The 15,922-nt window shown below is 42.5% G+C and overlaps 1 protein-coding gene across 12 annotated transcripts in view; it reads left to right on the forward strand.

Moving 5' to 3' along the window:
* RAD51B (RAD51 paralog B) overlaps positions 1–15,922 on the forward strand; it is a 582,927-nt gene that overhangs the window by 452,002 nt on the left and 115,003 nt on the right. For all 12 annotated transcript variants that reach the window (XR_012073703.1, XR_012073704.1, XM_072963282.1 and 9 more), the window contains exon 9: positions 11,862–11,965. Coding sequence is in view for 10 of the 12 variants with exons in the window: in XM_072963282.1 (XP_072819383.1) it covers positions 11,862–11,965 (104 nt within the window). In the remaining 2 variants the exon portion in view is untranslated. The remainder of the gene's footprint in view (positions 1–11,861; positions 11,966–15,922) is intronic.

A 15,922-nucleotide genomic window follows, 5' to 3' on the forward strand; every position in this document is an offset into this window, starting at 1 on the left:
GCTGAGGGTGCTGGGATGGCCTCAGCGGCTTTCCACAGTCTACGTCTTCCCCCTACCCCTTTCCAGAGCCTTCAGGGCAGCAAACGTACTGATGCCAGCATTCCATTCCTTCCCACACACGAAAATATCCTGATTCCAGTCATGATCGTTCTGCTTCCCAAAGGGGTGCTTGAGACGGGCCGAGGGAAAGCACAACACTGAGTCTTCGTGCTCTGGGCAAGGTGAGAATTAAAAGCATTCTCCACAGTGTGCGCTCTCTGGTGCCAAAGGGGAGGCAGCTGGAAGAGCAGAAAGTCACAGGATGCCTGGGCTCAGGCCCCAGCCCTGCCTCTGACTAGGTGGCTTTCAGTAATCAGGTCACTTCTTTGTCTGTGAAATGGGAGGAATGATTATATCCGCGTTGTGAGTTTGAGGGAAGCAGTGTTTATTGACGCACTTTAACTTGAATTCACTGGCTGCTCTTACGTACTCTGGAGTTTTCAAAGCACCTCAGGGCTTCTGTCCCCTGTCCTGCTATATTCTCTTTACTTTCTGTTCCTGTTCTTGCTGAAGAAACAAAGGGAAGCTTGAACTCTGAAGGCTGAGCTATTTGGTGTCTAGAAGAAATGCTGGTCAAGGAGTCTGACTGGGGACCTTAATGAAGGTCTCTGCCTGCGTGGGGGACCTGGGCCCCATCACTAGCCCTGTCCTGTTTCCTGCCGCAGGCTGTCAGCTGCCCCTCCTCCACTTTGTGAATTAGGGTTTTGGGTGGCTCCTCTGACAACCACTCCAACCAGATGAAGTATGGCTTTTCTAAAGAGCATTTACGTCGCTTCTCTATTTCCCTTGGGAAATCAGCCAAAGGGCATTCACCAGAATGATGTCTTCCATGATGAAAAGGATGCTAAGCTACATCACAAGATACTGGTGGAGATTTTCTAATGCAGATGCATCTGCGACATCCATTGCATGCACTTTTCATGGGCTCTGAAAAGCCTACCATTGCAAGCAAAAAACAAATGCCTAATACAATTTTTCTTTTCAAACTTTAATGTATAAACAGATCATTTGGAAGAGCGTGTTGAAATGCAGACTTCTGGGCATCACCACTCAGAGATCCTGATTCGTTAGCTTTGGTATGAGAACAAGGATTCTGAATTGTTAAAAGTGGTTTACCTGGTTTAGGTGATTCTGATGCACAAACACACATATGAAACATTGCCCCAGTAATTTCTCAATAGATCCAGTTCTGTGTTCTGATTTTATATCAGTGAGCTAAGTCATCTCTTAGAATAGGTCAATCTATACTTTCACACTAAATTTTTTTTTTTAGAAAAAAAGTTTAGATCTTCAGAAAAGTTCCAAGGAAAGTACAGTGAAGCCCTACACACTCTTCCCCTAAATTGTTAGCATTTTGCCACATTTATTTTATCACTCTCATATAATTGTGTCAATTTATTTTGTTTTCTGAGGGGGAGATGTAATTAAGTTTGTTTGTTTGTTTGTTTAATGGAGGTACTAGGCACATGCTGGGTACACACTCGACCACTGAGGCATACCCTCCTCCCTATTTTTTTTATAATATTTGTTTGTTCTAGTCATCTTTGCTGATAAGTTGTAGACATCATGACCCTTTAAACCCAAATATTTCAACACTTATCTCCTAAGAACAAGAACTTCTCTTACATAACCACAATACAATGACCTCACCCAGGAAATTAGTGTTGATATAATACCATTATCTAATATACCAGCCACATTCATCCTTTGCCAGGTGTCCTAATAGTGTCCTTTATGGCTTTTTTCCCCTCATCCAAGAGTCAGTCCAGGATTAGACATTATATTTAGTTGGAATGTCTTTCTGCATTAACTATTTTTTAAGCCATTGTTGTTTTTACAGAAATACTTCTGGAGAACATATTTCCTGATAACCAACAGCATTCTTTTTTCCCTTGTGTCCTTATTACTTGCAAAGAGCCAGTGATCCAGTGTCAGCCTGAAGTGAAAGCAGAACCTGGGCCTGATGCTGCATCAGCAAGGCCTTGGGGAAGAGCCCTGTCTGCGGGTCCTGGGTTTGCCTTGCGAGCTGATTTCCCAAAGGCAAACCCTGTGACTGTTAGTGTGTCCCTTTGCTCTTTACTCAGGTGGGCTGTCACCTGGCTCACTCATTGTCCAATTAATTCCTTGTATAAAGCTACCAGATACTACTTCGCTATAGTTTCAGTCTCCCCAGGAAGAGTGACAGATAAAAGATACGCCACTTTAAAAACAAACAAAGTAAATAAGTAAATAAAAAATAAAAATAGTTGAAAAATATATAAATTCCAAACAATGTTTAAAAAAAAAAAAGAATATGCCACTTTTTACCCTTCCCAGCTTTATCCAAAGACAATGCACACACTTGAGGGTGATTTTTTTTTCCCCCAGGAGCCAGGACTATAAACAATCTGAAATCAGGGTAAGTGGCTGTATGGCTGTATTCCTTTTGCTTCAGCCAGGGAAGAAAAAAAAAAAAGTGACCTAGAAAAAAAAAATCAAATGGTCAAAAAGTGAGATGATGACCAGCTATAATACACAAGACTTACTAGAATCTATCTCTGGTATCCTCTTGCTGCCTCAGATTCTACAATGAGAGTGGAAGAACAAAACAAAGCTCACACCCAGGTGGCCGACTGGCACAATTAGAGAAATCCACTGATTTACAGTGAGCAGGTAGGATGCATTGTTGTGGAAGAAAACCTATTTCACATAAGCATCTTCCTGGCTTATACTGAATGAAGCCTAAATTAGAAAGAAAATGCCTCAGTTTTCCTTAAATGTTGGGTTTTTGTTTTCTTTGTTTTACTTTGCTAGCATTTCCTTAAGGATAGTTTGTTTTCTCTTGTGACTGAATTGATTTATTTTGTTAGTTTCTGGTGTACAGCAAAGTGATTCATACACACACACACACACACACACACACACACAATTTATTTTTAATTAAAGAGTTCTTTTCAAAGGATCAGGAGACTTAGCTACAGGTCACCATTCAAGATTTTTTTTCCTTAAATGGAGAGTAGCAGGAGGAAAGCTGGGTTATTAGAGAAATGGTTCAGGGCATGGGCTTCCGGACAGTGCTGGAAGCTGAGCTGGGTCGGGGGAGATTGCTCCTTTCAGTTCTGACACCCTAGTTCTATTCTTCCCAAGCCTGTGTTTTCCTACCTGTCTCTGAGGACCTTCATGGTTGTTACTGTGGACTTAGCAGAGAAGTCCTATGCAGTGTGCCCTGTAGAACTTTTGCTGCAAATGAGATGGGTTCTAGAATGACCAATTCTTTGTAGGGTGAGCATCCTCATCCCAACTCTGAACATTTCCTACAAGATATCTCTGTAGGGTCACCATACATCTTGGTTTGCCCAGAACAGTCCTGATTTATCTCTGTTATCCAGCTATACTTCTTAAGATATCGTTGTTTCGTTTTCAGAGGTGTCCTGGTTGAAATGATAACTTACATGAGCACTCTAAAGCTATGGGAAACTTAAAGCATTTTCTCCCCACACAAAAACTAGTAGAGTCATTTGAGTGGTTTGTGCTGATGCATGCCAGTCTTTATCCTAGTGATTAACTAACTCTATTTCTGCTTTCTGCTGTGGAGGATTAATACATCCCTAATTCTTGCATTCCAAAGGTTCTGATCACCCCACCTTTTCTTGTCTTCTTCTCGCTTCTTACCTTCCTCAGTAATGAGTTTATTGTAACTTGGATCAGCCTAGGTGTGTTGTGCAAGTAAAGATTCTGGACCGCGTTCACCTCTTTCACCTCCAGCCAACAGACATTGGAAAGGAAATCTTGTGCTATACTGAAATGGAATAGCCTTATTCTTCACTCAAGCTGAATGCCTTCCTCAGTGGGCAGATTCTGTTGAGGTAGTTAGTGTGTGGTTTTATGCCTCGGATCCTTTATTTGTAAATCTGAAAGAAGACTAATAGCTTTTAAGTATTTTAAGAATCTCAAAGCTCAGAAGATTATAAATAACAAAAGATATTTTTTTCTCATCTGAAACGGCAGCACAGATACTGTGGTTACTTACTTAATAGATAGCGTGTGGTCCCTGGGCCATTTGCAGCTGATAGGTTTTTTCCAGTGCTCTATTTATAGAGCTAGGTCAGAAATATCACTTCCGTTGGAACTTGACCTACAGACTATTGTCAATTTCACAGACCCGAGGAAGTGGAGTACACGCTCAGTACAGCTGGTTCGCAGGTTCAGTTAGTGAACCACAAGCCCCCAAGGAAATTAATTTGTTGGAGAATAGATGTCTGAGCCTGCCTCAATCTCTTTTATATGGTACCTTTGCCCTGTGGCCTTGTGGAGCTTGGAGGTCATCTTGAATCCTTATTCTACAAATGGCCTATCCTAGGCTTTTACCCATCTTCATCCTCTTCAGTGTTGGTTGCTGAAATTCTGGCTTTCTGCCTCAAATAGAAAAAGAGCTGATTCTCCACTAGCAGAAGTAACTCAGGCTGCTCTGGGAAACTTGGGGAAAAGCAGATCTAAGTATTTCCCTACTTCGTCTTTCTATTGGGGCTGTCACTTCCTCAGTTCAAATGAATGACCCAATAAAAAACATACGCTGAAGCTCAGCAACTTCCCTGGGCCTGGTCTGAAACAGGAGAACCCGAATTTAATGAATGATAATCCCCTTCTAATCCCTGCTCTCTCACTTAGACTCGCATCTTTAAGCTCTGTTATTATGAAGTTGGGTTGCCTGGGGCTTGGCCACTGGCCAGTATGTGTTTACCCATCATAAGGTTTTAGTAGGTAGGATAGGCTAAGAAAAAATCCCTAGACTGGAGAGCAATCTGCACTTAGGAAAAGGACCACAAGTCTGCACTCTCTTCAGACTTAAGTGGGTGCTGGGTAGGGTGCAGACATTCAAAGACAGCACATGGAGTAGAGCATTCTCAAACTTCCTGGAAAAAGTGAGGTCCGGAATGAGGAACTAATTTCTTGCCATTAAAATGCCATAGATTCAAAGTTCTCAGTATAGGTGGGGACTCTTGGGATCATTTTGAATAGCCCCTTCCTGCCATGGATGAGAAAATTGAGGCTCAGAGAAGTGAAGTAGCTGGTCATTACCAAGGCCTGCTCTGATGTACTTTGTTACTTCACTCTCTTCTCCCACCTGCTCTCATTAAAAGCCCACAGCTAACAGAGAAACCGAACTCCAGGGTCCTGTCCCCCAGCCAGCAGCAGATCGTATGCATTATATAGAACATGCTTCAGGATATGAGGATAAGACATAGGAAAGAGAATATCAGCTCCAATGGTAACATACCTTCTCCTTCCCCAAACTCATTTCAGTACTGAAAGCATTTGTGAGTATTTTAATTCTTTTCTTTTTTGTAATTTCCTCTTTCTAGCCTTAATAAGTTACCTTTCATCTAAAGGGGCAGGAGGGATGAAATGTTCAGAATATCCAGCCCTCTTAGTCCATGAACTTTTCCTCTCCCTCTCTTCCTATTCTGGGAATTGCTGCTTTGTTTATACTTTTTTTTTTTTTTAACATGGAAAAGTCTATTCTTTTAAAGTTGACCCTTTTGCTACAGGGCACACTTTCATGTTAGGTACTGGAGACTCAGTTTGACCTCTCAGAAATGCTTAGCACGGGAGTCATGAATTAAAATGTTTTCAGAGAAGGAGTTTCCTCATTGAAAGCTCCCCAATGGGCCCTTTCTGAATACTGACACCAGTTGGTACCAGAGGCCCATCATTCCCTTTCTGGAAATCAAGGCTACATAGCAACCTGATCATCCTCCTCCAGCCTGATTGCACGAGGACTACACCCTGTGTACAGAGTAGAGAGAGGGCCCCTTGCCTTGTGAGACATTTGTCTTCATAATCAACTCCCACTCCAGAGGAGTGCAGAATTGGATCCAAAAGATAATAGTCATGAAAGATAATCCAGAATCCAAATCCTGTTGTTTTAACCACTTCATTACTGAGCTGTACTAGTGTGCCTCATTATTAGAAGAATAAAAAATATAGAAAGTGATGAAAAAACTGCATTTCTCCCTAGAATTTCATCTTCAGGGTTTTATCATCAGTGTTCTTGTCATTTATACATATCAAGTATCTCCTTCTAAGGGTCACCAAGAGCCTTTGGTTCCCTAGAGGCAAGCATGATTATTCACATTTTACAGATGGGTGAGCAATCACAGAAAGAGAGCATGCTTTGACTCACCTAGCAGTGTCTCTGAGAGAGTAGAGAATGAATGTTCCCCCAGTCCTTTTTTACAGAGACCTGACTTCAGTGTAAATAAATTAGATTTTCTCTATGTAGCTTACCCAGATACTTCTGCAAGCTCAGTCCTGGGATTGTGAAAAATCCCCAATAATGAAAATGTTTTCAAAACCTAGTTCACTTATTTGATTTTCTTAAAATTTGTATTGGAATCAACCAAATTCTAGTACAATGAAGTCATACTGGTTTGGCAGACCTAAATACCACAGTCATCAGAAAGGAGAGAGAGAGAGAGAAAATGTCCCAATTTTTAAACTTCTGCTTAAATTGAGCATAAAGAAGATTTACTTATCTGTTTCCTTACCAATTAGGTCATTGGGCAGGAAATCACCTTTTCTGAAAAGTCAGTAAGCAAATTCCTTCTACCTTAAATTTCCCATAACAGCATTAATGATCATTTATGTCAGCCCTTGCATAGGAGTGCCTGAAAGTCAAACAACATTAGAGACCACTGAGTTTTCTAGTTGAAAATAAAGTTACAAATTTATAGTACCTGACAGCTTCCCCTCTCCCTTTCTCAAGCCATCCCACCACCTATAAACACCCTTCAATTATTTCTCCCTATTTGAAGCCCTATTAAGTGAAATAACTTTTCAATCCTGACCAGATTTTTAAGCCTCCCACCAGAGAGGGTCAGTTTCAGGCCACCTGATTTGCATGAATCCAGCTGCTGGGCCAGTTGAGCAGGGTTAAATAACTTGCCAAGCCAGGGCATGCATAATCCTCTTTCTGGAAACCCCTTACCCCAGGTTATCGCTGTACATCAGAACAAAGGAAACCGAGTGTAGAGCCTGAGTGACACACAGAGTTCAGATGATTTGATAACATGCTCACAGAATACTTCCATCAGTGTCTTTCTAGAGATGAGCCTCTGGGCTCTTCAAGCCCTTCCTGGCCACCCCCACCCCCCACCCTACCCCGGCTGCAGAATAGCAGGCTTTTTGACATAAGGAGCCTGGCGAAGGCTAATTGGAATAGTTGGTTAAGACTCAGTCAGCTTTGGTCTCAAACCCCGGCTCTGTCATTAACCATACACGTGACCTTGGGAGAATTACTTAATCTCTTATAGCCTTAGTCTGTCAATAGAGCTGATGATATTACCTATCTCATAGGGTGGTTGTGAGGATCAAGAAAGATGCAGCTGAGATATGGAGCTCAAACAAAGATGTCAGCCTTCCTGATATAAAGGACTTACCTGGTGCCAAGCATATAGAACTTTAGAACTTTAAAAACATTGTTTCTCTTTATCATTAACTTTCAGGGGCCTGCTGTTACTGCTTTTATGGTGGCTTAATGTTTGTAAGCACTCCTGAGACTTATATCTCCTCAAGCTTATTCACTCAAGGTTTCTGTTGGAAATTTTTCGTGGTCATTTTTGCTCATGGCCCTTGGTAAGGACCTGAGCTTACCTGTCCGGAAAGCAGCGAAGTGTGTTTTTTTTAATACCATTTTCATTCGTTTAGAGACATGGAGTTCTTTAAATAGTCACCACTGGTCAGCTGTGGCTCTGACTCCTGAAAACATCATCCAGACCTGGGAAGCACCTACAGTTTTATTACCAAAAACACTTTTTTTGAGTGCTTATCTAGTTAGCAGCTCCTAATTATTCACGTGTAGCTGTTCCTTGGCAAACTTTAAATGTCAGGCTCACTTTACCCTGTCACCTAGCGGGCATCTAAGCAACAAGCTTCTAGAGTTTGCTTAAAAAATGTAAACCTATTAATTTTGGCTTAAGTAAGAAAGAATTAAGAATGTAAATCTGCCACTAAAACAAATATATAACATGATTCAAAGTTTAGTAGAAATAACTTATTGACTATTTAACGATTATTTATTAAGCATTCTCTCAGTCTCAGACCTTGTGGTTCAGGCATTCTAGCATAAATCAGCCATAGATTTGGCCCTCTTATAATATATATCAGGGGTGGTAAGAAAAGTGCACTAGTAACATACCACAGGATAGAAAATGCCAGTAACATGAGAGTAAAATCAAGGATTATGGGAGTTTAGAGGATGAAGACATTATTTCTGTGATGATCAGGGAAGTGGCATGTAGGAAGTGGTACTGAAGACTACCTGTGGACATAGAGGCATCCAGGTGTGGAGGGGATGTGGGGACGAAGTGATTAAATTGGAGCAGACTCTTTATGAAGTGGAATGGAGGGAAGAGGTGTGGAGAGGCAGGTTGGACACAGGCTGCAAGAGCTTTGAATGCCAATCTGAGGAATTTAGAACTCTTTAAAGGCACTTGGGAGCCACTGAAAATTTTTGAGCATGCTGATCATAAGTGGCAGGGTAGCCTGCTTAGATGTGTTCTTGGAGAGATTAATCAGGCAGGAAGAAGAGAGGATGCTTTAGTAGGGAGAAATGGAGAGCAGCGTGGAAGCAGTTAGAAAGTTAGGAAGCGACAGCAGCCATCCCCTGGTGAAAGCTGCTGTGGGTCTGATCTCGGTTAGGGTAGGAGGAGTGGATTGTAAGGAATGGACGTCGGTGAGTCTCTATAGTTAAATCAATAAGACTTCGCAGTTTATTGGAGTTGAGAAGCATGGGAGATGGAGAAACTTCATAATGGAACTGAGTTTTCAAACCAGATTAACTACAAGGCCAAAGAAGGGGACAAAGAAAGAGAAGGAAGTTGATATGGGAAGCTATGAGCTTGATTTAAAGATACTGAATTTATGGTACCAGAATTCATTATGTCAGGCATAATGTGGTTGAAAATGGAGGACAGATGCTGGGGCAAATGAGAGGTTGAGACAAAGGCTTAGAAATCATCCATGTAGGGGTGTCATCCTTGTCGATGGTGTGGACACGCCATATGGAGCAGACATTGCAAACTTGGTGGCAATGAGTCATATGTGGCTCATAAGCATGTTTATTTATGCATTTCTTAAAATTTTTTTAAATTCAGCCAACCTTTTACCATCAGGAGATTGTATTTTAAAATATTGATTTTCAAAATTAAAAGATCAAAAGATGTGGCTAACCATGAACTCATTGCCATATGGACATATGCCATATGTTCAGAGCCGCTGGACCTGGACAGGAGTTATCCCCTGGAGACCATGGATGAATTCTCTAACTGACCCGCCTCCACTACTCCCCATCACCTCCTAACACTTCATATTAAACAAAAAGTAGACTAATGATTGCCTAGGGCTGCAGAGCCGGAAAGAGGGACTGGAGGCTTATGGCTCAGGGGGATGGGGTTTCTTCTTGGGATGACGAAATGTTTTAAAGTTGATTGTCATGATGGTTGAGCAACACTGAATATAGTAAAAAACCATCGAACTGTACACTTTAAATGGGGGGACTGTATGATGTGTGAATTATCTCAACAAAGCTGTTTTGTAAAAATGCAAGAAAAAGGAACATCAGTCACCATTGCCCCTGTGGTGTTGGTTTTCTTATAGCAGAAAAAAAATTTCTCTGTTAGTGTGTCTCTATCAAAAAGGAACAAATGGCAGATAGACTGAGAGGGTTGTGTGTACAAATGGCAGATAGACTGAGAGGGTTGTGTGTTTCAAGAAAAATGGAAGAAAGTACATCTCTCTGTGGTAGTGAAGAGCTTCTACATGTTAAGATGAAGACACTTGGCCTCTTTATTAATGTATATTGCCTTCCTAGCCACTGATGCATGTGGCTATTTGAGAGGAAGAAATTTGGTCATGGCCAGCTCCCTGAGGTCCAGCCACAACTCAGAGGAGAGGGAGAGGAAAAGCAGAGAAGGAAAAGGAGTAATCAGCATGGTTGGTACAAGGAGAAGCAGAAGAGGCCGGTATATTGGATTCCAGAAGAGGGGGAAGCTTTATCAACTGCTGACGAGAGATGAAGGAGAATGGGGACAGAGAAGTCAGAAGGCTGCGGGACCATCCACGGGGAGAGCTTAGAGAAGCGCGGCCAGAGGCAGATGCAGACGCAGATCACAACGTGCCCAGATCGCCTCGTTCAGCAGTTAGTGTTTTATCCTCAAGCACAAGGACTGCCAAAGGATTTTCAGTAAGGGAGCGGGATGATCAGATCAGCACAGTCTAGATTCTTTGTTTTCAAATTAATTTGTGTGTGTTTTGAATTGTGTGCATGATGAACCAAGGTCACCCTAAATTTCCTCCTTTCCTGCCCTGAGTTCTCCCTCATTCTGAAATCCTCAGGCTTGTTGAGGCCCCCGTTGTTGATTCTGTCTAATTCATTTCCGTGCCTGCTTGAACCAGAGAAAATAGATCCTCGTTTTTTCTAACCCATGGGTTCCCAACCTCGGCACTGTAAGGCCCAGGGCTGGATTCTTTGTTGTGGGGGCTATCCTGTGCATCAGAGGGTGTTTAGCAACATCACTGGCCTCTGCCCTCTGGATACCACAGCGCTCCCTTAGACGCTGCCAGCAAAAGCACCTCCAACCTAGAACCACCGAACCACATTCATCTGTGACTGTATTTGAGCCCAGGAGCTTAAGGCCATGCAGAATTGAGAGACCACCCTGAAAGATGTCTGGCCCAGAAAAGAAGACCAGTTCATATTCCACATGGAGAGGGTGAAAAATCAGATGACGCCGTGAGCAGGCAACAAATGAGAAACTCAAGGCCTCATTTTGTTTTAGCTAATTCAATGGATTTCAGCCTCTCTGTATTTAGTTTCCCCATTGGAAAGAGGTAGCATCTTTCCATCTCTTTCCAATATATAAAAGGATATAAGGCAAACTAAAAGCCCCACTGTATCCCCTTACACTAGGCCTCCTCCCATGGCTGAGGGCCAAAGTAGGCACAGGAGTTTGGAAGAGACCTCGGGATGTGCCGGGTATGATAGTGGGGGGCTGGCTTCTAAGTGGCAGGACTTGCAAGCCTGCCTCTAACGAGCAAGAAGAGGAGGAGCACAGGGATGTCTCCTCCTGGTGATGTCAGGGTGGATCACTGCAGCTCAGGAGGTGTAAGATAGTAGCTGAAGTGCAACTTGGAGTAGACCAGAAGCTCAGATAGTTTACTTCACATCCTCCCCCTTATAGGAGAGTCTTAGAAGGTAAAAGAATGTTGCTCTGGGATAAGAATGTCTAATACAGATTAGATAGGAAATGGTGAGATCTTCCAGATTCCTCTTCTGGGTGTGTGTATGTGCCAGGGTTAGAAAGGCATAGGAATTTTATATACATATGCCACCATTTCTATATTGATAAGGAAAATCGAATTAAGACTCTTATCAAGCTGAAAGTCTTACAACTCTATTAAACTAAGACTGTTTCATAACTGGCTCTTATTCTATATAGTAGCATTGTGCCTTTCTGCCATGCATGTTGAATGGCTTGATTTATTATTAGAATTGGCTCCAAGCTGCCTTGCAATGCAATGTCTCATTGATATATAACTCTGTTATCTTTGGGCCCAGAGGTGGTCACTTTCCCCGAGGCTGAAGGAAACTCATGCTGCTTTCTATTTTAAGTCTCATATTCCTTAACCCCCACCTCCTTCTTCTCTAATTCATCAAATTCTATGTAGTGAACCAGTCTGCCAGGTATTGTCTGAGCAATGAGCAGTGAATGGACTTTTGTTTGTGTGAAACACCGTATGAGAGAGGGTGTCCATAATCATGGTTTTGCCCTGTTTCATTTCAGACACTTCTGGGTCCAGTTGTGTGACAGCTGCACTAGGAAACACCTGGAGTCACTGTGTGAACACCCGGCTGATTCTCCAGGACCTTGGTTCAGAGCGAAGACAGGTGAGGGCTTGGACAATGTTCTCTGGCTGTCAAGGTCAGAGGACAAGATGTACCAGCAAACAGAGTGATCATCTTCTGAAAGCACTGGCCACGCTGTCTGTCCTGGGCCAACACTGTCAGCGGGTGGGTGAAGAAACCAGCATCCCTTCCTGCCTCAGTAGTGGTTATTATAACGTGGGGAGACAAGTCACATAGAGGAGAGAAAATATAAAAATAGACCCCAGAGAGTTAGCTTGCCCCCTGATATTTGCCAACAGATTATAAGTGACCACAGTCCACACCTCTAGGGATCTCAAACTCTCTACCTCTAAAGGATGAATGAATGATCATTTAACCTTAGCTGGTATTTGTTGAGGGCTAGATAATTTGTGTATAAATCAAATAAGGATGATGCCTTTTTTTGAGGTTAGTTTGTTTTGAAATCCTCGGGTCACCACAGATCCTGCTAAGTGAATAAACTATTCCTCAGATCTGGGTACTTACGCATTAACTCATAAGCTGGTGGTTCAGAGTACTGAATGATGCCAGAGATTATCCAAAAGGATCATGACTCTTTCTGAGCTCTCTATCTACACTTTATATCCCAGACTCAAGTGAGACTTGCCCTCTCCTTTCATCCAGAAAGGTTAGAAAGGTTACTTTCTACATCTTTCTTAGTCTTCCCTTCCATTCCAAAGAAAGGAACAGCACAGTCTGACCCCTTTGGTAAAATGTTTCATAATTAGGAAGTTTATTTTTCTCTGATGTCTAACTTCACGTTTACCGTGCTGTGTGGACCAGGTTCCATCACGACCTCTCCTGTAAGAAGAAGACAGGATGTTTATTCTGATTTGTTAGATGGGGCTGAATTCAGAACCCAGATTTGCCCATCTTGCTAAATACATCACAAATCCAAGTTGTTAATTAGAGAGGCATGAAATACCACCCTGGTGGTCTTTCTGGAGAAGGTGGTGGGAAGGGAGTTGTTGCCCATTGCCTGCATTAGGTAAACTGGCTCTTTTTCAAGGACTCAGGAATCATCAAAAACAGACACAAACCTTTGCCTGTTCCAGACATAACTTTCTGAGTGCACTTGGTTACAGACCAGAGGATTCTTAGTTTGCTTGGGACTGTGTAAATAACATTCCAGCTTGATGATTGAGTCAGCCATGTTCTGAGAGGATGGAGCTGCTTGTTTTCCTTTAGGGAAACATTCTTGAGTTCTCAGGCCCTGGTGTGCTCATTACCTCAGTGGTACCTTTCCCCCGGTGATTCAAGTATCGTGGGTTCTAAACCCATTACTTCTCTTTCGGTGGAATGCATCCAAAAATGTTCCTGAGGAACTGAATGACCTTTGGTTTGTACCCTAAGTTAGAAAGCATGTTAAATAAGCCCTGTTTGTAGCTGCAAGGGAGATAATTAAGGATTGTCGAGCACTACTACCTAAACTCTAATTTGGGGAAGCAAAACTCCTTGTGAATTCAGTCATTGTCATGGATCCTTAACCCCACTCCTTGAAAACTTGTAGTTAAGCTCTGTGTTAGATTTTAGGTGGCACACACTGATTTTATGATTCAGCTTATTATGTACGGCATCATGGATTCCAGGTTCCCAGACCCTCATCTTACTAATTCTAGTTAGCAATTATTAAGAAATAAAGAAGTTAGAGCCACATTTTTCTTTTTCTTTTGTTTTAATCAATTAACCAGTCCTTTCCATTTTGTCCCTGTCAACAGGAAGTGGCTGGTATGACCAATGCTATTATTTTGTATCTCTTTGGTGACTGGAGGCTTTTGGTGGCTTTGGGTTCTTGGCTGATAAGGTCAAATGCAGGCCACTGGTCACGAGAAGAACCAAGAGCAAAGCATGGATAGATCAGTGACAGTCTATCAACTCATATCCTATTAGATGGGTCAGTGATGTTATCTTAATCTACAAAGGACAGCTTGTTACTATCATTACCAATCAATCAAGAGCAGTGTTAAATGCCATTGAATTGTGTTTCCAAACAATAATTAGAAATTAAAGTAAAATATGACCAGTGGCCAACCAATTAATCTATAGAAATTTAATTAAGTACTCTATAGAAAGGTGCTTGCCTCTTGGACCGGTTGTTAAATTTGTGGCCTAATAACCAGGATAAAGTTTGATATAGAAAACATGTCTCTATCTGATGACCTTATCTCGCCATAGCAGAGGGTGCCTAGTGATTCAGTGAGCCCTTCCTGTGGTCTTGCTTCATGACCAAGTACAGAAGCCACATGAAGAGAAACCTTTTCTGGGATCTGTGCAAAGGACAATACTTTAAAGCTAGCCTTTATGGTAATTGCACCGATGAATACTTCCTTTTAACACAATTTAGAGGAAAAACTTGCCTGGATCATCCTGGGGTAATAAGGCAGACCCGTGGAACACCAGCCACTTGGAGAATATACTAGGATGGGGTTTTTTTTTGTTTGTTTGTTTGTTTTTCCTTAATGCACAGGCAGAGGCCACTGCACCAAAAGATCAAGGTTATGGACTAAGGATTACGTTTTATCCCCTTTCTGTGACATTGAGCTCTACACCAGGGCTCTTGAATGTGAGGCTTAGTCTGAGACCACAGGGCTGGAAGGGGGTCAGGTCAAGCTGAGCAGATCTGCGAGCCGATTAACCCAAGGGCTGAATTGTATGGTCCAAGGCAAGGAGTCCTCCCCTGGGTGATTATTTTCTTTACACCCTGGAAACTTTGTAAAATTATATAACCAAGAAAGAAATCTCCTTATCAGGGCACAAGCCAAGTTAATTCTCTTGTTTATTCTGCGTCAGTGTTTGCAAAAACCCTCTTAAGAAGCTGGGAAACATTTTCTTTTGGACTAATTTAGCTTTTTTTTCCATTTGACTTTTATTTACTCTTTTCCTCCTCTGCTTCAATCCTGCCCCACCCTTTTTGCAGCAGTTTTATTCTTACCAAGGACATATCTTAGAGTAGAGTTAAAATGGCTTCTATTAGGTGTTTTGCTTTTAGTTTTTAATCATCAAATGTGTCTTTGGGCTCACCACGTGCATGGCGTGCATGCAAATAAGCAGAAGACACAGTTCCTGCCTTCAGGGCTCTTCTGGTCTAAAGATGGGAGGTGAACCCAACTGCAGTGTGTGAATTAAAGAACAAACAAATATTAAGGTATTGTCACAGGCAGCGTTTGATTTGTGATCTCATAGGTGGTTGAAACTGTTACTACTTTGAAGCCAGAGGAAGGTAAACTCATCAGAGGCGCAGTCGCCTTTTCAGGAGAAGATGAGACTGGAGTATCACTTTAAATCAGTGTCTTTCAGGCCTGGCTGCATTCCCCCCTCACCAGAGGAGCAGTTACAAAATACCAACACCAGGACCCCCTCCCCCAACCAAGTAAACCCAAATCCCTGCTGGTGGGGCCAGGCAGTAGTGTTAATTTTATTTGTAAACTGCCCCCAGTGAGTCTACTGTGCAATCAAAGTTGAAAACCTCTGCCTCAAATAGATCAAAGTAGGTGAGGGAGAGAGCAAAGGGAAGATGTGGGGGTGAGGACGAACAGCAGAAGAAGAGAAACAGGAGGGCAAGTCACGTGGTCAGAAGACGCAGGCTGCCTTTGCCTTCTAACAAGAGCAGGGGTGTGTGTGCACGCATTCATTCGACGAACATTTACGTAATCACCTCCTCTCTGCAAGTTACCGTGCAAGATGCTAGAGATTCAGAACATGAGTAGGTTGATGGCCTGTGGTTGTTCACAGTCCACTTGGGGAAATAGGTAGTCATGTGAACAGTACATGCTGTGCCAGCATCTCACATCCCTCAAGCGTAGAGGAGACGGGGCAGGGGGCTGGGGATGTTGCTGCAGACGGATTCTGTGGTGGTCAATGAGGCAGCAACGACACTGGCTGAGGACTCCCCTGGGGAAGCTCTCACAGTGACCAGGTGCCTTGTAACATGGGACTGGAAAACTTAGAATGAGGGTGTTT

The sequence above is a fragment of the Vicugna pacos genome, chromosome 6 (genome assembly GCF_048564905.1).
Source record: "Vicugna pacos chromosome 6, VicPac4, whole genome shotgun sequence".
NCBI lineage: Eukaryota > Metazoa > Chordata > Mammalia > Artiodactyla > Camelidae > Vicugna > Vicugna pacos.